Genomic DNA, 14447 nt, shown 5'->3' on the forward strand with positions numbered 1-14447 from the left:
CCCATTGAATCTGACGGGGAAACTCCCACGGGAAGCGGAGTTAGGTCAATGCTGAATGCTTTGAAAATTCCATCCTCCCTCTCCAGCCTTCCCAACTCCTTTTGCACTGTAGAATTGCACCAGTTTGCATGCGCTCTCAGATGAGGAGGCCACATTATCTCTGCATTATTTTGAACCATGTTAACAAGACGGGAACATGAATTGATCCCTGTTGTGACTCTGCCTTCTCTTGCAGCACTTTAAGTCTTTCTTCTAGTGCTTTGCCCCACCATCCTTCCTAAGAAAAAACAGAGCCTCCCTGAAGGAGCAAGAAAATTGAGCAAGGAGCAAGATGTCACAAGCAGCAGCTTAGCTTTAAATGTACTGTTTGACTCGCAGTCCAGTTTATAGTAATCCCATAAGTCTCCAGCCATTACTTCATTTACCCAGAGAAACCCTAAGGCATAATCATTAATGTTTATGACACTGGTGCCACCTTAGTAGTGATGTACATTTTGAATAGAGAACAACATGTCTCCTTCCCTGCCACCCTGTTGCAGTGCAAAAGTATCATCTGACTTTTAAATTAAAATGAACACTTTGATGCAAGGCTGCTTTTCGTTTTTATAAAGTCGATTTCATAAGAATGCAGGGAAGCAAATATTACCGATTATTATAGAATGGGTGTAACCCAGCTTCACTTGCTTCAGAACCACTGGATGGTGCCTGACTGCATTCACCTGTGACCTTGACAGGATCTGATTCAGTGTGACACTGAGAATCCTTCACTCTCAAGAAGTCATTAGGGGTGAAATCCCAGCCCCATTGGCAAAGCACCCATTGACTTCAGTGGGGCCAGGATTTCATCCTTGGAGTTGAGGGTGCTCAGCCTCTTGCCAGGATGAGGCCCTAACCAATGAAAACCTTCAGACTGACTTGTTTTCAAACTGATCCCCAAAAGAGACAGAGGCAGTGGAATTGGTTTTTTTTTTAAATCAATAAAATTTTATTGTCAGAGTTATAAATATTCTCCATTTGTTCCCTATTTACATTTGCAAAATATTTTAGGATAACCTACCATCACCCGTCATTCAGCATCTCTAGAAACGCCATGAAAATGTCATTATGAAAAAAGTCTGTATCTTCAGCCCACAAACCTGATTTCCACACACTCGCAAAAAAGAATCAAAGGGGGGAAAGAAAAGATACAGTACAGCAGGCAACATTGCAACATTTGCTACACAGTAGCAAAAGGACTGTGTTAAGAGTTTCTTAGAATCAGTTATGATGACAAGCTTTTCAGGACATTTGTTATAGACCAGCGTTGGCCAGTGCATTTCTGAAGGACCAGCTGAAATCCAAATTCGTTGTCACTGTTTTCCTGTAACTCCAGGCAACGCTTGGATTTTCTGTTCTGGATTGGACCTCCCTGTTTAAAAATAAATAAATAAATAAAACCAGTTTTGATTAATGCCAAGTCTTTAATGTGTGATATTTCATGTTAGACTAGCAACCAAGAGTCCATCTTTGAATGATTATTTACTGTGGAAGAGGCCAGACTGAGGTGCACTGTAGTCTTAGATTGGGGAGAGAAGGTGGCTTTAAATCACCTTTACGGATCCTTCATCCTGGGGCGAGCCAGGGGCTAGTTCAGCCCTTGAAGCAATTCAGGGCACGTCTTCACTAGCAACGTTAAAGCGCTTTAACGTGGCTGCGTAGTCGCGGCATAGCACGGGGAGAGAGCTCTCCCAGTGCTATAAAAAAACCCACCTCCGTGAGGGGCGCGGCTCCCAGTGCTGGGGCACCAGCTACACTGATGCTTTACAGCGCTGAAACTTGCAGCACTCAGGGGGGTGTTTTTTCACTCCCCTGAGCAAGAAAGTTGCAACGCTGTAAAGTGCCAGCGTAGACAAGCCCTTAGAGCAGCCCCAAGCTGTTCCAGGAGGTGGGGAGGGAGTACAGCTGCATTCTGGCCATTCCCCATAAACCGGATGCTGGAGAGCTAGCAAGATGGATCTGTACTACTCAGCCCCGCCCCGTTCAGGCTTCATCGCTCTTTTGTGTTACTGGAGCAGCAGGTAGCTGCTCTAACACAGCCAAGGATCTGACCCAGCACGTCCTGCATTTGCCAGATCTCAAGGCCTAGAATGTTGTTTATAAATGATGGCTAGGCTATCTAGTGATGTCATAATTAATCACATGTAGTTTACATGCAGTGTCAATTCTGTGTTCAGTTTGCAGCCTGTATATGCCAAATTAAAGGCCTAATTCTGCTCTCTTTGACTTCACTGGGAGCAGGATCAGACCCTAAATCGCTAGGGTTAGAGTTACCAGGGGATTAATTGTTGATAGATGACAAATTACTAGTTTTCCTTCAATTCAGGGTGCAATTTGTTCTTCTCCTTGGTTTAACAATGATAATTGCTATGTATCAATGCCATTCTTCCAAGGTTTACAAGGTAATTAGCACAGTGACCTGGAGAAAAAGTTTCTCTCATGCACGCCCACGACCTACCAGTGGTGGTGTCTTAAAATCAAAGATTGGAGTGTAAGCCATCAGCCCCAGATTAATGCAGCTAAGGTACAGAAACTGCTCCTAGACATGTCAGTTATTTGTTTACAATAGAGGACAAAAATCTAGTGAGATTTTTTTTGAAAAAAAACCTCACATTTAGTTTTCTCTCATTAATTTTGCTGAAAGCCTGTGTTGGGCTTCACATTATAAAGTTGCAGTACCACAGATGTCCGCCATAATAATCTCCAGGATTTTAACTTAAATGTGATAGAAATGCTGAGATCTGTTACCCAGGAAGGGCTCTTCAGCAATAACATATGCCATTTGGAACATGACTCTACACCATTCAGGCAGGTGCCGGGATGTGTCCGTATAACCGCTGCTCACTCCAGTCATACATAATAAGCACTTTTTTTTTCTGAGAAATGAACATCAGTTAAAACCCTTTTCTTGGTACATAATTAGGTTTGACAGCCCTGAGGTTTAAATATGGTTAGGCTTGAATAAGGGAGACCATTTTTAGTATAATCTACTAAATTCAAATCAGGAGCTCCCACAAATCCTTTCTGAAAGGCTTAGATGGGAAGTTCAGATTCAATTTTCACCGATTGCTGTGCTTGGCATTCAGCCTTAATATGCCTCCACTGCTGCGCAAGGGAGATTTCCATTAATAGGAATAATGGAAGTTCCAGGTTGCTGTCCCCTGAGAGATCAGAGCTCCCTTAGCACTGCAACTGTTTGAAAGTCGTCACGGTTGTTGTATGTAATGGCACATGCAACTGGTCCATGTTTAATTTTGTGCCATTTGCGCCTCTCTCCCACCCCAATTGTCACTTTGGCCCCAATCCAAAGCTGAATGAAATCAACAAGAGTCTTTGTATTGAATGTAATGGGGTTTGGATCAGGCCCTTCACGAAGGGCTTCAATTAAATGGCCATTTTCACATTAAAAAAGTGGGCCTATTCTGACACGGGGAAGCTCACTATCTTCAGCGTCTAAGATAAGGAGCGGACGTTACAATACGAATAAAAAGGATGTATGGAATGACTTAGTCCTGAGGGGCCCAATCCTGCAGGGCACCGAAGCTCAGATTTTCCATGGGATTTGGCTGCCTAAATACCTTTGAGAATCCAGGCCTGAGTGCCTCCTAATGCAGTGGTCCCAACCAGGGGTACCTGTTTCCCAACCACGGGTATGCAGAGGTACATCAAATAATCTAGCTAGTTGTCTAGTTTTACAACAGGCTACATAAAAAGCACTAGCGAAGTCAGTACCAACTAAAAGTTCGTACAGACAATGACTTATTGGTCTACGTACTACACACTGAGATATAAGTACAATATTTATATCCCAATTGATTTATTTTATAATTATATGGTAAAAATGAGAAAGTAAGCAATTTTCCAGTAATAATGTGCTGTGACAGTGTTGTATTTTTATGTCTGATTTTTGTAAGCAATTAATTTTTAAGTGAGGTGAAATGTGGAGATATGCAAGACAAATCAGAATCCTCAAAGGGGTACAGTAATCTGGAAAGGTTGAGAGCTACTGTATTACAGGGTGTCCATTATGTATGTTAAATGACTATGGAACTCAGGTTTGTGCATAGAAAACCCACATGAACAGTTTCTAAAAGGACAGATTTCACAGGGACAGCTGTGCTTTAATGCCATGTCACCAGTGTGTGGATTACAGATGAAAATCATTAAGAAGTTAGTGCCATTGGAGAGAAGTTAGTGCCTGCCCCCCACTCAAAAGATGCTCTGCACCTTACTGGAGCATCAGGCCTCAACCCCACCATTTTCAGTATGTTTTTATTCATACAGTGAAGGCTAGATTTATTGATTCCCCAACTATTTCTATTCCCTTTTCAACTACTTCTTGCCCTCAAATTATCTTTATTCCAGTTCTAGGTATTTGGACAGCAAGTCTGTCATCTTCCTCTGCAGTAACTCTCCCCAGCCTCGAGCAACGTAGCGTCTTTTTTCACATGTGAAACTAAGGAACTATTAGCTTCGGTGCTGGAGTTTTTGCCTCTGAATTGACGAGATTGGAGGAGCAGTTGCAGGCTGAAATGTACATTGAATTTAGGCGACAATTTGCCCTCCTTCAGCTGGAGACTGTAATGCAACCTTTTGTGGAGCCATGACTGTTTCATAGCCTTTTTGTTGTCGTTGTAAACGTCCTATGGATATAATAAAATGGCACCTTTGCTTGCATTTGGCTTTAGTGTTCCAAACAGTAATGGAGATGACAGCTTGCAAAAGTCATTCATTAGTGATATGACTTGGAAATATATTTGCTACTAGGACCTGGGTTTGGCTTCCTTCTCTCATTGGTTTTCAGCATGTCCTCACAGGAGTTATTTAGTTCATCTGTTTTTATTAATTATACAGCTCAGTCTATTCCAGGCCTTGCACCATATGGTATGTGCATTGTCACTACCATTAAGACAATACACTGACCACTCCTTTAGACACATACAAAAATCAATTAGATTATTTCACTAGGGCACTTTAGTTAAGACAAAGCCTGCTCTTGCCCCTATTGTGCTTCAGAGTCATTTTCTTCCATATTCCTGCTCAATAGGGCCAGACCTGTGTGGTTGCTGTCCCTCTGAGATTAAGCCATTGTCCTCTGCCTACGTGCCCTAGGGCTCAGAAGCAGAGCTGTTTTGTTTCTAACAAGACTTGAACCCTCATGTTTCTATTTTGTAGAAAAACTCATCTCGCTAAAAGCATCTGTGCTGTCTGGAACAGCTCAATTCCCTCATATTAACCACCACTTCAGTGTGTGTTTTTTTTTTTTTTTTAATGTTTCAGCCAGCAAGCTCCAGTACTACCCATAAGGGGGATATTTACTGGTAACTGCAGCATGCTGTGCAACCTATCAAGCAGAGCTCCCTAGCCCTTTTCTCTCCAATGGCACTTAAATGGAGGTCAAATTTTACATCAGAGCAAATTGGGAAAAGAGAATGTTTCTAAAAAGAATGTATTACTCTGTTTTTGTTCATCATCAATGCCTTTATTAAAGCAGTTATTGTGTAAGCATTGCTGTAGCCTTTGGGTACCTTTTACATGGTTTAGATCTCACATAAATATATTTCTGCCAAGTTTTGTCCGCATCCTCCCCTCCCATCACAATCTTCATCAGGAGCTGAGCACACCCCAGCACCACCTGTTAGAACAGTGGCTCTCAACCTTTCCAGACTACTGTACCCCCTTCAGGAGTCTGATTTCTCTTGTGTACCCCCAAGTTTCACCTCACTTAAAAATGACTTGCTTACAAAATCAGACATAAAAATACAATAGTGTCACAGCACTAGTTTCAACATATAATTATAAAATAAATCAATTGGAATATAAATATTGTACTTATATGCCAGGGTATAGTACATAGAGCAGTATAAAAAAGTTACTGTATGAAATTTTAGTTTGTACTGACTTTGCTAGTGCTTTTTATGTAGCCTGGTGTAAAACTAAGCAAACACCTAGATGAGTTAATGTACCCCCTGGAAGACCTCTGTGAACCCCCAGGGGTACATGTACCCCAGGTTGGGAACAACTGCTGTAATATAGTCTTCCTTTAGAGTTTACATTTACTGTATGCCATCTGTACATAATAGGTTTCTCTTTTAGCTTTTCTATAGTGAGAGGCTTGTGTTGTAACATCAGAGAGTCATTTTATATACTCTGCAAACCCCACACGACAGCGGTGTGTCCTAGGCCTAGGGCGGCAAATTTATAATAGCAGCCAGAGGCTGCTTCCCCCAGCGCTGGTTCGTGCCCTCTGCCACCGGCCACGCCCCAACTCCACCCCTTCCCCGCCCCCTTTCCCTGCTCCTATTGGTCCCCTTCCCCAGGGGAACAGATTATTCCAGATTCTGATTCCTTTTGGTCATGTTCATCTACAGCAACTGACTTTTATCATTGCAGAGATCTGCAGTACCTTCTGTTTCTACATGGACTTTACCTATGTCCGACACATTCATGGGTTCATTCTCATGGAATGTAAATACTAAACCTTTACCAACTTCAAAAGTGGCTACTACCACTGATGCTGATTAGTCAGTGAGACATTTAGAGCTCAATCCTGCTGTCACCGAACTAAACTGCAAAACTCCCATTTATTTTGATAGTGCAGTAAGCACAACCCTCCATTTCTAATGCTATCGCTTTGGAAAAAGCTCTCTGCCTTGTTCAGCTGCAGTTTCTTGCTGTAATGATGTTGTCTGCCTCATTACAGCAACGAACTGCAGCTAAACAAGGCAGCTAGCTTTAGTCTAACACAGAGCTGAATTCAGATCCAGATCTCTAATAACCCAAAGGTGAGGAGAATTTGGACTTAGAATTTTGGTTCGGCTCATTAACAACAAGTTGTCCAGTTGCCAAGTTTGGATTCACATTTCAAAGGCTGCCAAAATTCTGAGGTATTAGGATCCAGTTTTTGGTTCAAGTCCTTCTTAAGTCTAAATCAACTAACCAGGGTTGCCAATTCTTTGGTCTAGCAGTTAACAGGAGCTCTACTGGCAGTAGAGCAAATGAAGCACAGGGTTTAAATTATTCCTTTGAGAAACAGTTTAGGGTCCTTGGAATCAAACTTTCACAATGAATTGTAATTCATGTGAACAACAAATTTCCTCAATAAAGCATTTGATTAAATAGCCACTCTCCATGAAAGTGCTTAATCTCTCAGTACTGATTTTAGTGGTATTAGTAATCCAGATACATTTCACTCCCATTAGTGCTGCATGTAATATTTCATATGCATGTTCTGTATTTAGCTAGATGAAGGTATGAGAGTGGCACTATACGTAAAAGATTTCAAAAAATCTTCAACGAATGAAACAGTATCATAGAATCTTATGGATAGAAATTCCATAGCTGAATAATAAGAGTATAGCAGAAGGAATATACTACTGACCAGGATGGTGGGGAATGATTGTGAAATGCTCAGGTAGAATAGAGAGGTCACACACACAGAAAACACAATAATAATGGGGATTTTCAACTATCCTTATATTGCCTGGGAATATGGCATCTCACAATGGGATGCAGAGATAAATTTTCTAGACACCATTAATGATTGCTTCTTGGAGCAGCTAATCCTGGAATCCACAAGGAGAGAGAGAATTCTTGATTTAGTCCTAAGTGGTTCACAGGATCTGGTCCAAGAGGTGCATATAGCTGAACCACTTGGTAACAGCACCCACAATGTAATTAAATTTAACATCCGTGTGTGTGTGTGTGTGTGTGTGTGTTGGGGGGGGGGGAATACCAAAGAAACCCAACACAGTAGTATTTAACTTCAAAAAACGGAACTACACAAAAACGAGAAAGTGAAATACCTCCAAGCATCATGAAAACTAAATAAAAATACCATAATAGAGGCTCAAACTATCTGTTTCTGTTTCCTGTCTTTTACTGATTCATGAGAGGACCTTTCCTCTTACCTATGACTACCTGCTTTGCTTCAGTGAAGGACCTTATCAAAGGTTTTCTGAAAGTCCAAGTACACTATATCCACTGGACCAACCTTGTCCAAGTTTGTTGATCCCACAGAGGATTCTAATAGATTGGTGAGGCATGATTTCCTTTTCCAAAACCATGTTGACTCTTCCCCACCATATCATGTTCATCTACATGTCTGATAATTTTGTTTTTTATTATAATTTCAACCAGTTTGCCGGTACTGAAGTGAGGCTTTACTAGCCTGTAATTGCCAGGAACACCTCTGAAGCCTTTTTAAAAAATCAGCACATATTAGCTATCTACCAGTCATCTGGTACAGAGATGGATTTAAGCGACAGATTACATACTACAGTTAGTAATTCTGCAATTTTATATCTGAGTTCTTTCAGAACTCTAGGGTGAATATCATCTGGTCCCAGTGACTTAATACTATTTAATTAATAAATTTGTTCCAAAATCTCCTCCACTGCCACCTCAATCTGGGACAGTTCCTCAGATTTGTCACCTGAAAAGAATGGCTCAGGTATGGGAATCTCACTCATGTCCTCTCCAGTGAAGAATGGAGGGAGGGAGGCAAATAGTGGTGTCCCCCAGGGGATCTGTACTGGGACCAGTGCTATTCAACATATTCATAAATGATCTGGAAAAAGGGGTAAACAGTGAGGTGGCAAAAATTGCAGATGATACAAAATTACTCAGGATAGTTAAGTCCAAAGTAAACCACAAAGGAACCTCACAGAACTGGGTGACTGGGCAGCAAATTGGCAGATGAAATTCAAGGTTGATAAATGCAAAGTAATGCACATTGGAAAACATAATCCGAACTCTACATACAAAATGATGGGATCTAAATTATCTGTTACCTCCCAAGAAAGAGATCTTGAAGTCATCATAAATAGTTCTCTGAAAACATCTGCTCAATGTGCAGCAGCAGTCAAAAAGGCTAATCGAATGTTAGGAACCATGAGAAAGATAAGAAGACAGAAAATATCAATGCACTATATAAATCCATGGTTTTCCCACACCTTGAATACTGCATGCAGTTCTTGTCACCCCATCTCAAGAAAGATATATTTAGAATTGGGAAAGTACAGAGAAGGGCAACAAAAATGATTAGGGGTATGGAACAGCTTCCGTATGAGGAGAGATTAAAAAGATTGGGGCTGTTCAGGTTGGAAAAGGGACACTGGGAGGTGTGTATGATAGAGGTTTATAAAATCATGAATGGTGTGTTATTTACTCCTTCACATAACACACAAACTAGAGTCACCACATGAAATTAATAGGCAGCAGTTTTAAAACAACCATAAGGAAGTACTTCGACCCATAATGCACAGTCAAGCTGTGGAACTTGTTGTCAGGAGATGTTGTAAAGGCCAAAAGTATAACTAGGTTCAAAAAAGAACTAGATAAGTTCATGAAGGATAGGTTCAGCAAGGGCTAGTAGCCAAGGTGGTCAGGGATGCAACCCCATGTTCTGGGTGTCTCCAATCCTCTGACTGCTAGAAGCTGGGCAACAAGGGTTGCGATCACTTGATAAATTGCCCTGTTCTGCTCACTCCCTCTGAAACCTCTGGCACAGGCCACTGTCGGAAGATAGGATATTGGGCTACATGGGCCAACTGGTCTGGCCCAGTATGGCCATTCTTATGTTCTTGGGGTCTAACCAGCTACACAAACTTGGTATTTACAGATAGGCAGATAAATGGGGTCTCTTTATCAGGCTCTGTTTCTGAATGTGAGTGTTAACTATTTTCTGACACTGATCTACATGAATCGCTGGTATAATGGCACTGACTTCATTAGAGCTACAAAATGGATAAATCTGGCCCACAGTACCTGTTAGAAATGGACTAAACTAAATTTGGGGCTCTACTATGCCAGCCAACCTTCATGATAAGGCAGCCTGTCTTTCATTTGCCCACATAGTCTATGGCCTTGTACAAATGAAACTTCCTCTCCAAATCAAAGTAGATATCATTTCAGCAATTGTTATACTCTTCCTATATCCCATTTTTAAAAAGACACCATTCCATCACTGCAATTTGAATTACTATTTGGAAATATGATTTTTACTGACTTCTCATTATTACACCATCCAGTATGTTTACACTGATGCAGTATCTGTACTATAACAATTGCAATAAGTCAGATGATATAGTTTTATTAGCACATTCAAAAACTGTTTTAAAAACAAATTGGGTGCACACTCATTAACTGTTTTGTTTAATCCAGATATTTTATTTGCATGCAGAATAGTCTAGGTTCTAAACACAGCCATTTAAATTATTTGTGTAATACTTAAAGCTACAGGATCTGGAAATACACAAAACTGTTAATTAAAGTATTTAAATAAAGATAATTAAACCTGGCAGGAGAAATGCAATAGCATACAGAGAACTTAATTAGAATGGAAATCAAATTATATAGAGAAAAGACAAAAACTGAAAACCAAATGTATGACTAACTAACAATAATATCTTGGATTGATGTAGCAAAATTTATCCCAGAGGATTACAAAGCACTGTTATTTAATAGCAGTAATACAGGATATTCCCAACTCACAGTGGAATCAATTCAACCCACCACTGAGAGACACCTTACCTATGGCGAAAACAAAAATGGTAAAGATTCACCAAAGTATTTGGCACCTAATTCCCATTTATTTCAAGTTTATTGATTTTACAGTTAGGTGCCTACATACCTTTGTAAATCTGACCCAGAAGCTCTTTAAGAGCTCACAGAAAAAGGAGCATGTTACTACCAGGAATGGTGAAAAACCACGTAACTGCATTGGAAGTTTAGGATGGGAGAAATTATCCAAATTGGAAATCACCCAGATCATTGAGACTAACACCTCTTTTTCAAAAGACGTCATTTGTCTTCATTAGATCACTAGTGGACAGGAACTCGGTTTGACAAGTTATAAAAAATACCGACAACAGTACACTCCACCCTTAGAATTTGTTCTGTATTGATTCAAAGAGAAGAATGGTTAGTGAGTTATCAGCACCACTTCTGATAGCAGCCTGGAGTTTTCATTGCAGATCTTCAACCCAAATATAGACCTGGCATTCACACTCAAACCGAAGATTACAATGTAAGTAACCTTTTCTTTCTGGCAGCCACTTACCTGCTGATTTTCTTAAGTACACCCTCTATAAAAGCTAGGCTCTACCCCCATCCTAGTTGTCTCAATAGCAAGAGATAGTGTCCAAGAGTCAAATCCATGTCTCCCCTGTGCACTTGGTAATGACTAGCATCTATCTTCTGACCATAGGTGGTGTTCTGAATGACATATTTTAGCCTTTGCTATATGAATGAACCTGTTAGGTACGGTGAATTGGATTGCATTTTTTGACAGCATTACATCCATGTATGTTACAACACAACAGAGATTTTAGGAGTGAAAATAAGAATGCTCTGCAGTATATATGATGACATTTCTCTCAATTTGTTCCTTATTACTGAAGAGGATTGTGACTGTAGTCAACTTCCTACATTCTGCTTAAAAATTCACCTCCTATCATCCTAAATGTAGTAGCGAACAGGAGGTACATGTAGAAATCCTGTTATCAAGGGATGGGATGTGTGTGTATTTTGGCCACACACTGCTTTACAGATGTAACCTGAAATCCCTATACTCTGAAGTCAAATGTAGAAGCCAGGGTATATTTACGATACGCAATTTTACATGATTTTTGTTAATAGGACACCGGTGCATGCTAAAAGACTGTGCATATGCCTTGGGATTTAGCATAACTGGCCAAAGAACGAGAGTTTCAAGACAGTGCCCCCATACCCAGGTCTCCTACCAGGTCAAATCAGTCTGTTTTGTGAAGAGACATTTTTGGGTGTGAAAAATCTGTGTGAGAGAAAATTCTACCCTCAGGAACCACACTGGCAAATTAGTTGCTAGTGTAGAGAAGCAGGAGTATAATACATACCAAAAGGCTGGGATTGCTTTATGCATTTTGTGAAAAACCCAGAAGAAAATTTTTTTTAATTCTAAAATTATGTATAACTGACTCCTGTAAATAGCTCAGCAGTAAGGTTGGATATAAAATACTGAACCAGGCTAGGGCTGGTCCTAAGATATCACAAAAAGCAGAGAATTGAAAGATGTATAGTACCAGGAGCAGAGAATTAAGAGGTCCAGAGAAGGGCAACAAAGATGATTAGAAGTTTGGTTGGATACACTGATAAGGGATTACAAAAAATTAAGATCTATTAGCCTGGAAATTAAAAGCAGGGGGATCTGACTGAGATCATCAGAACTATGAAGGAATAGTGAAACCTGGCGAGTCTCTCCTCTGTATCCTGTCCTATAACAGTAGAACAAACACACCTGATGAAGTTAAGGGGCTGTAAATTTAGAACAACTACTGTACTTTATGCATGATTTAGTAAACCCATCGAATTCACTGTTATGCAAGGTCACTGAGTCAATAACTGTGACTGGATTTTAAAAAAAGGCTGGATTAATTTTATGAGCACCGATAAAATGTGTAGCTGTGTGCACATTAAGATAATGATATGGGTAATCAGATCTCATGCTTCAAGGCATAAGCTGAGCACCTCAAGGTTGAAAAAGGGAATTTCCTCCCATGGGATTACAATGCACAGGTGTTTATTGATGGGCTTCATATCTCCCTGAAACACCAGACATTGCACTGCTAGAGGCAGGATGCCAGACAAGACAAATTATGGATCTGATCTATGGGGTGATGAATCACATGCTCCTAGGCTTCGGGCAGAGTTTGGTTTTATAGTAGATCGTGCATTTATGGGGGTTCCCACCTTGGTCTTTTCCTGCCACCCAAAACTCTTACTGTGGACAGGGTTGGGTAAGCAGAGAATGCAGGATTGCGGCTTTCATGTAAATCTTTTGCTCTAGCTGTAGGCAAAGAGCAAAAGGCACAGTACTAGCCCGTTTTCAAGATGATCAAAATACTGACATACCAATACACATGAAGAAAACTACTGTAAAGAATCTACAGTGGCATGAAAAGTCTAGAGTTTCCAAAAGTGAGATATTTCAACCATCCCACATCCGGTGAGTAACTAATTGGTCTTCACCAGTCTGACAAAAAGCAAGCACTTCTTGTTTTAACACCATTTAAAAAAAAATCCAGCCAAGTTACAAGTCCTTTCTTTTCCTTACAGAACATGCTCATTACTTTATAAAATGGCAAGACCTCTCAAAAAATACTCCCAAGATGCAGTTGTTATGGGTAGAAAAAATATTTCTACTTCTTTGTTAGACTTACTAGAAACTACTTTATAGCTCCACTGGAAAACACTGTTATTCAAGATTTGTTTTCCCCTTCTTTGTTAGATTTAATTAGTCTGCATCTTCCAACCTGAATGTTTGATATAAGGTCTGCATAAGTAATATGACTCATTTTAACCCAGAAAATGAACTATTTGGAACGTCATATATGCGGCTAACAAACCAGTTCCTACAGACAAAGATACAAATTGATGCTATCTGAACAAAAAGGACAAGGATTTAGACCAACATCACAGACCAGCTGTGCACTCTAGCATGGGCAATTACACTAACCACTTTAGGATAACTAGATATCATGGTCAAAAATCCCAAACTTTTGTTTCCAGTCACCATAGAAAACTATACACCGACAGGCAATAATGTCAGGAAAGGAATTTTCTCCTAATCTCAGTGTAAACCTAGTACAATTTACTAAATGAATTATGGGAATTTCCACTTTTCTCTGATATGTTATATATTGGCCACTGTCAGAGGCAGGACATGAGACTTGATGGTCCAATTGTCTGGTTCGTTAAGGGAAATCCTGTGTTGCTAAAGTATATATTATCCTTTAATCTCACCTGAACTGTCTGTAGAGTCCAGGATTTAATTTAACCTGTATTCTAAAGTACTGTCAGGTAAAAATGAGGCTGTGACACATTCACTTGCCAAACCGTGGTTATACATTATAGGTCAATCTTGCTTTGACTAAAGTCAATGTCGTAACCTTCACTAACTTTAACAGAAGTATGATTTGGCTCTGATTTTGCTTGTGAGGGCAGAATACTTAATAATAATAATTGCCACTTAAATAGTGCTGTCCATTCACAGATCTTAAAGTGCTTGAAAGAATGGGTAGGCAGTATCTCCATTTTGAAGATAGGGAAATGGAGGCACAAAGGTGACTTGCTCAAGTCACACAGCAAGTCAACAGACACACCAGGAATAGAAAGTAGGCCTTCTGAATCCCAGTCCAATGCCCTCTCCACTGGAATTGGCTATGTGTTATAAATCAATACGTTAAATAAAGCCATCATATTATGGCTCTTAGATTCTAAGGCCAGAAGAGAACACTGTGATCATCTAGTCTGACCTCCCATATCATACAGGCCAAAGAACTTCCCCAAAATAGTTCCTAGAGCATATATTTTAGAAAAACATCTAATCTTGATTTTAAAATTATAAATGATGGAGAATCCACCATGACCCT

The 14447-nt window shown here is 40.1% G+C and overlaps 1 protein-coding gene across 2 annotated transcripts in view; it reads right to left on the reverse strand.

Annotated features, from left to right (window-relative positions):
* Positions 1–1064: 1064 nt before the first annotated feature.
* Positions 1065–14447, reverse strand: part of GALNT18 (polypeptide N-acetylgalactosaminyltransferase 18) — a 385548-nt gene continuing 372165 nt past the window's right edge. For both annotated transcript variants that reach the window (XM_077820102.1, XM_077820101.1), the window contains one exon: positions 1065–1408. In XM_077820102.1, coding sequence (XP_077676228.1) covers positions 1262–1408 — 147 coding nt within the window. In that variant the 3' untranslated portion in view covers positions 1065–1261. The remainder of the gene's footprint in view (positions 1409–14447) is intronic.

This window comes from Eretmochelys imbricata, chromosome 6 (genome assembly GCF_965152235.1).
Source record: "Eretmochelys imbricata isolate rEreImb1 chromosome 6, rEreImb1.hap1, whole genome shotgun sequence".
NCBI classification, from domain to species: Eukaryota; Metazoa; Chordata; order Testudines; family Cheloniidae; genus Eretmochelys; species Eretmochelys imbricata.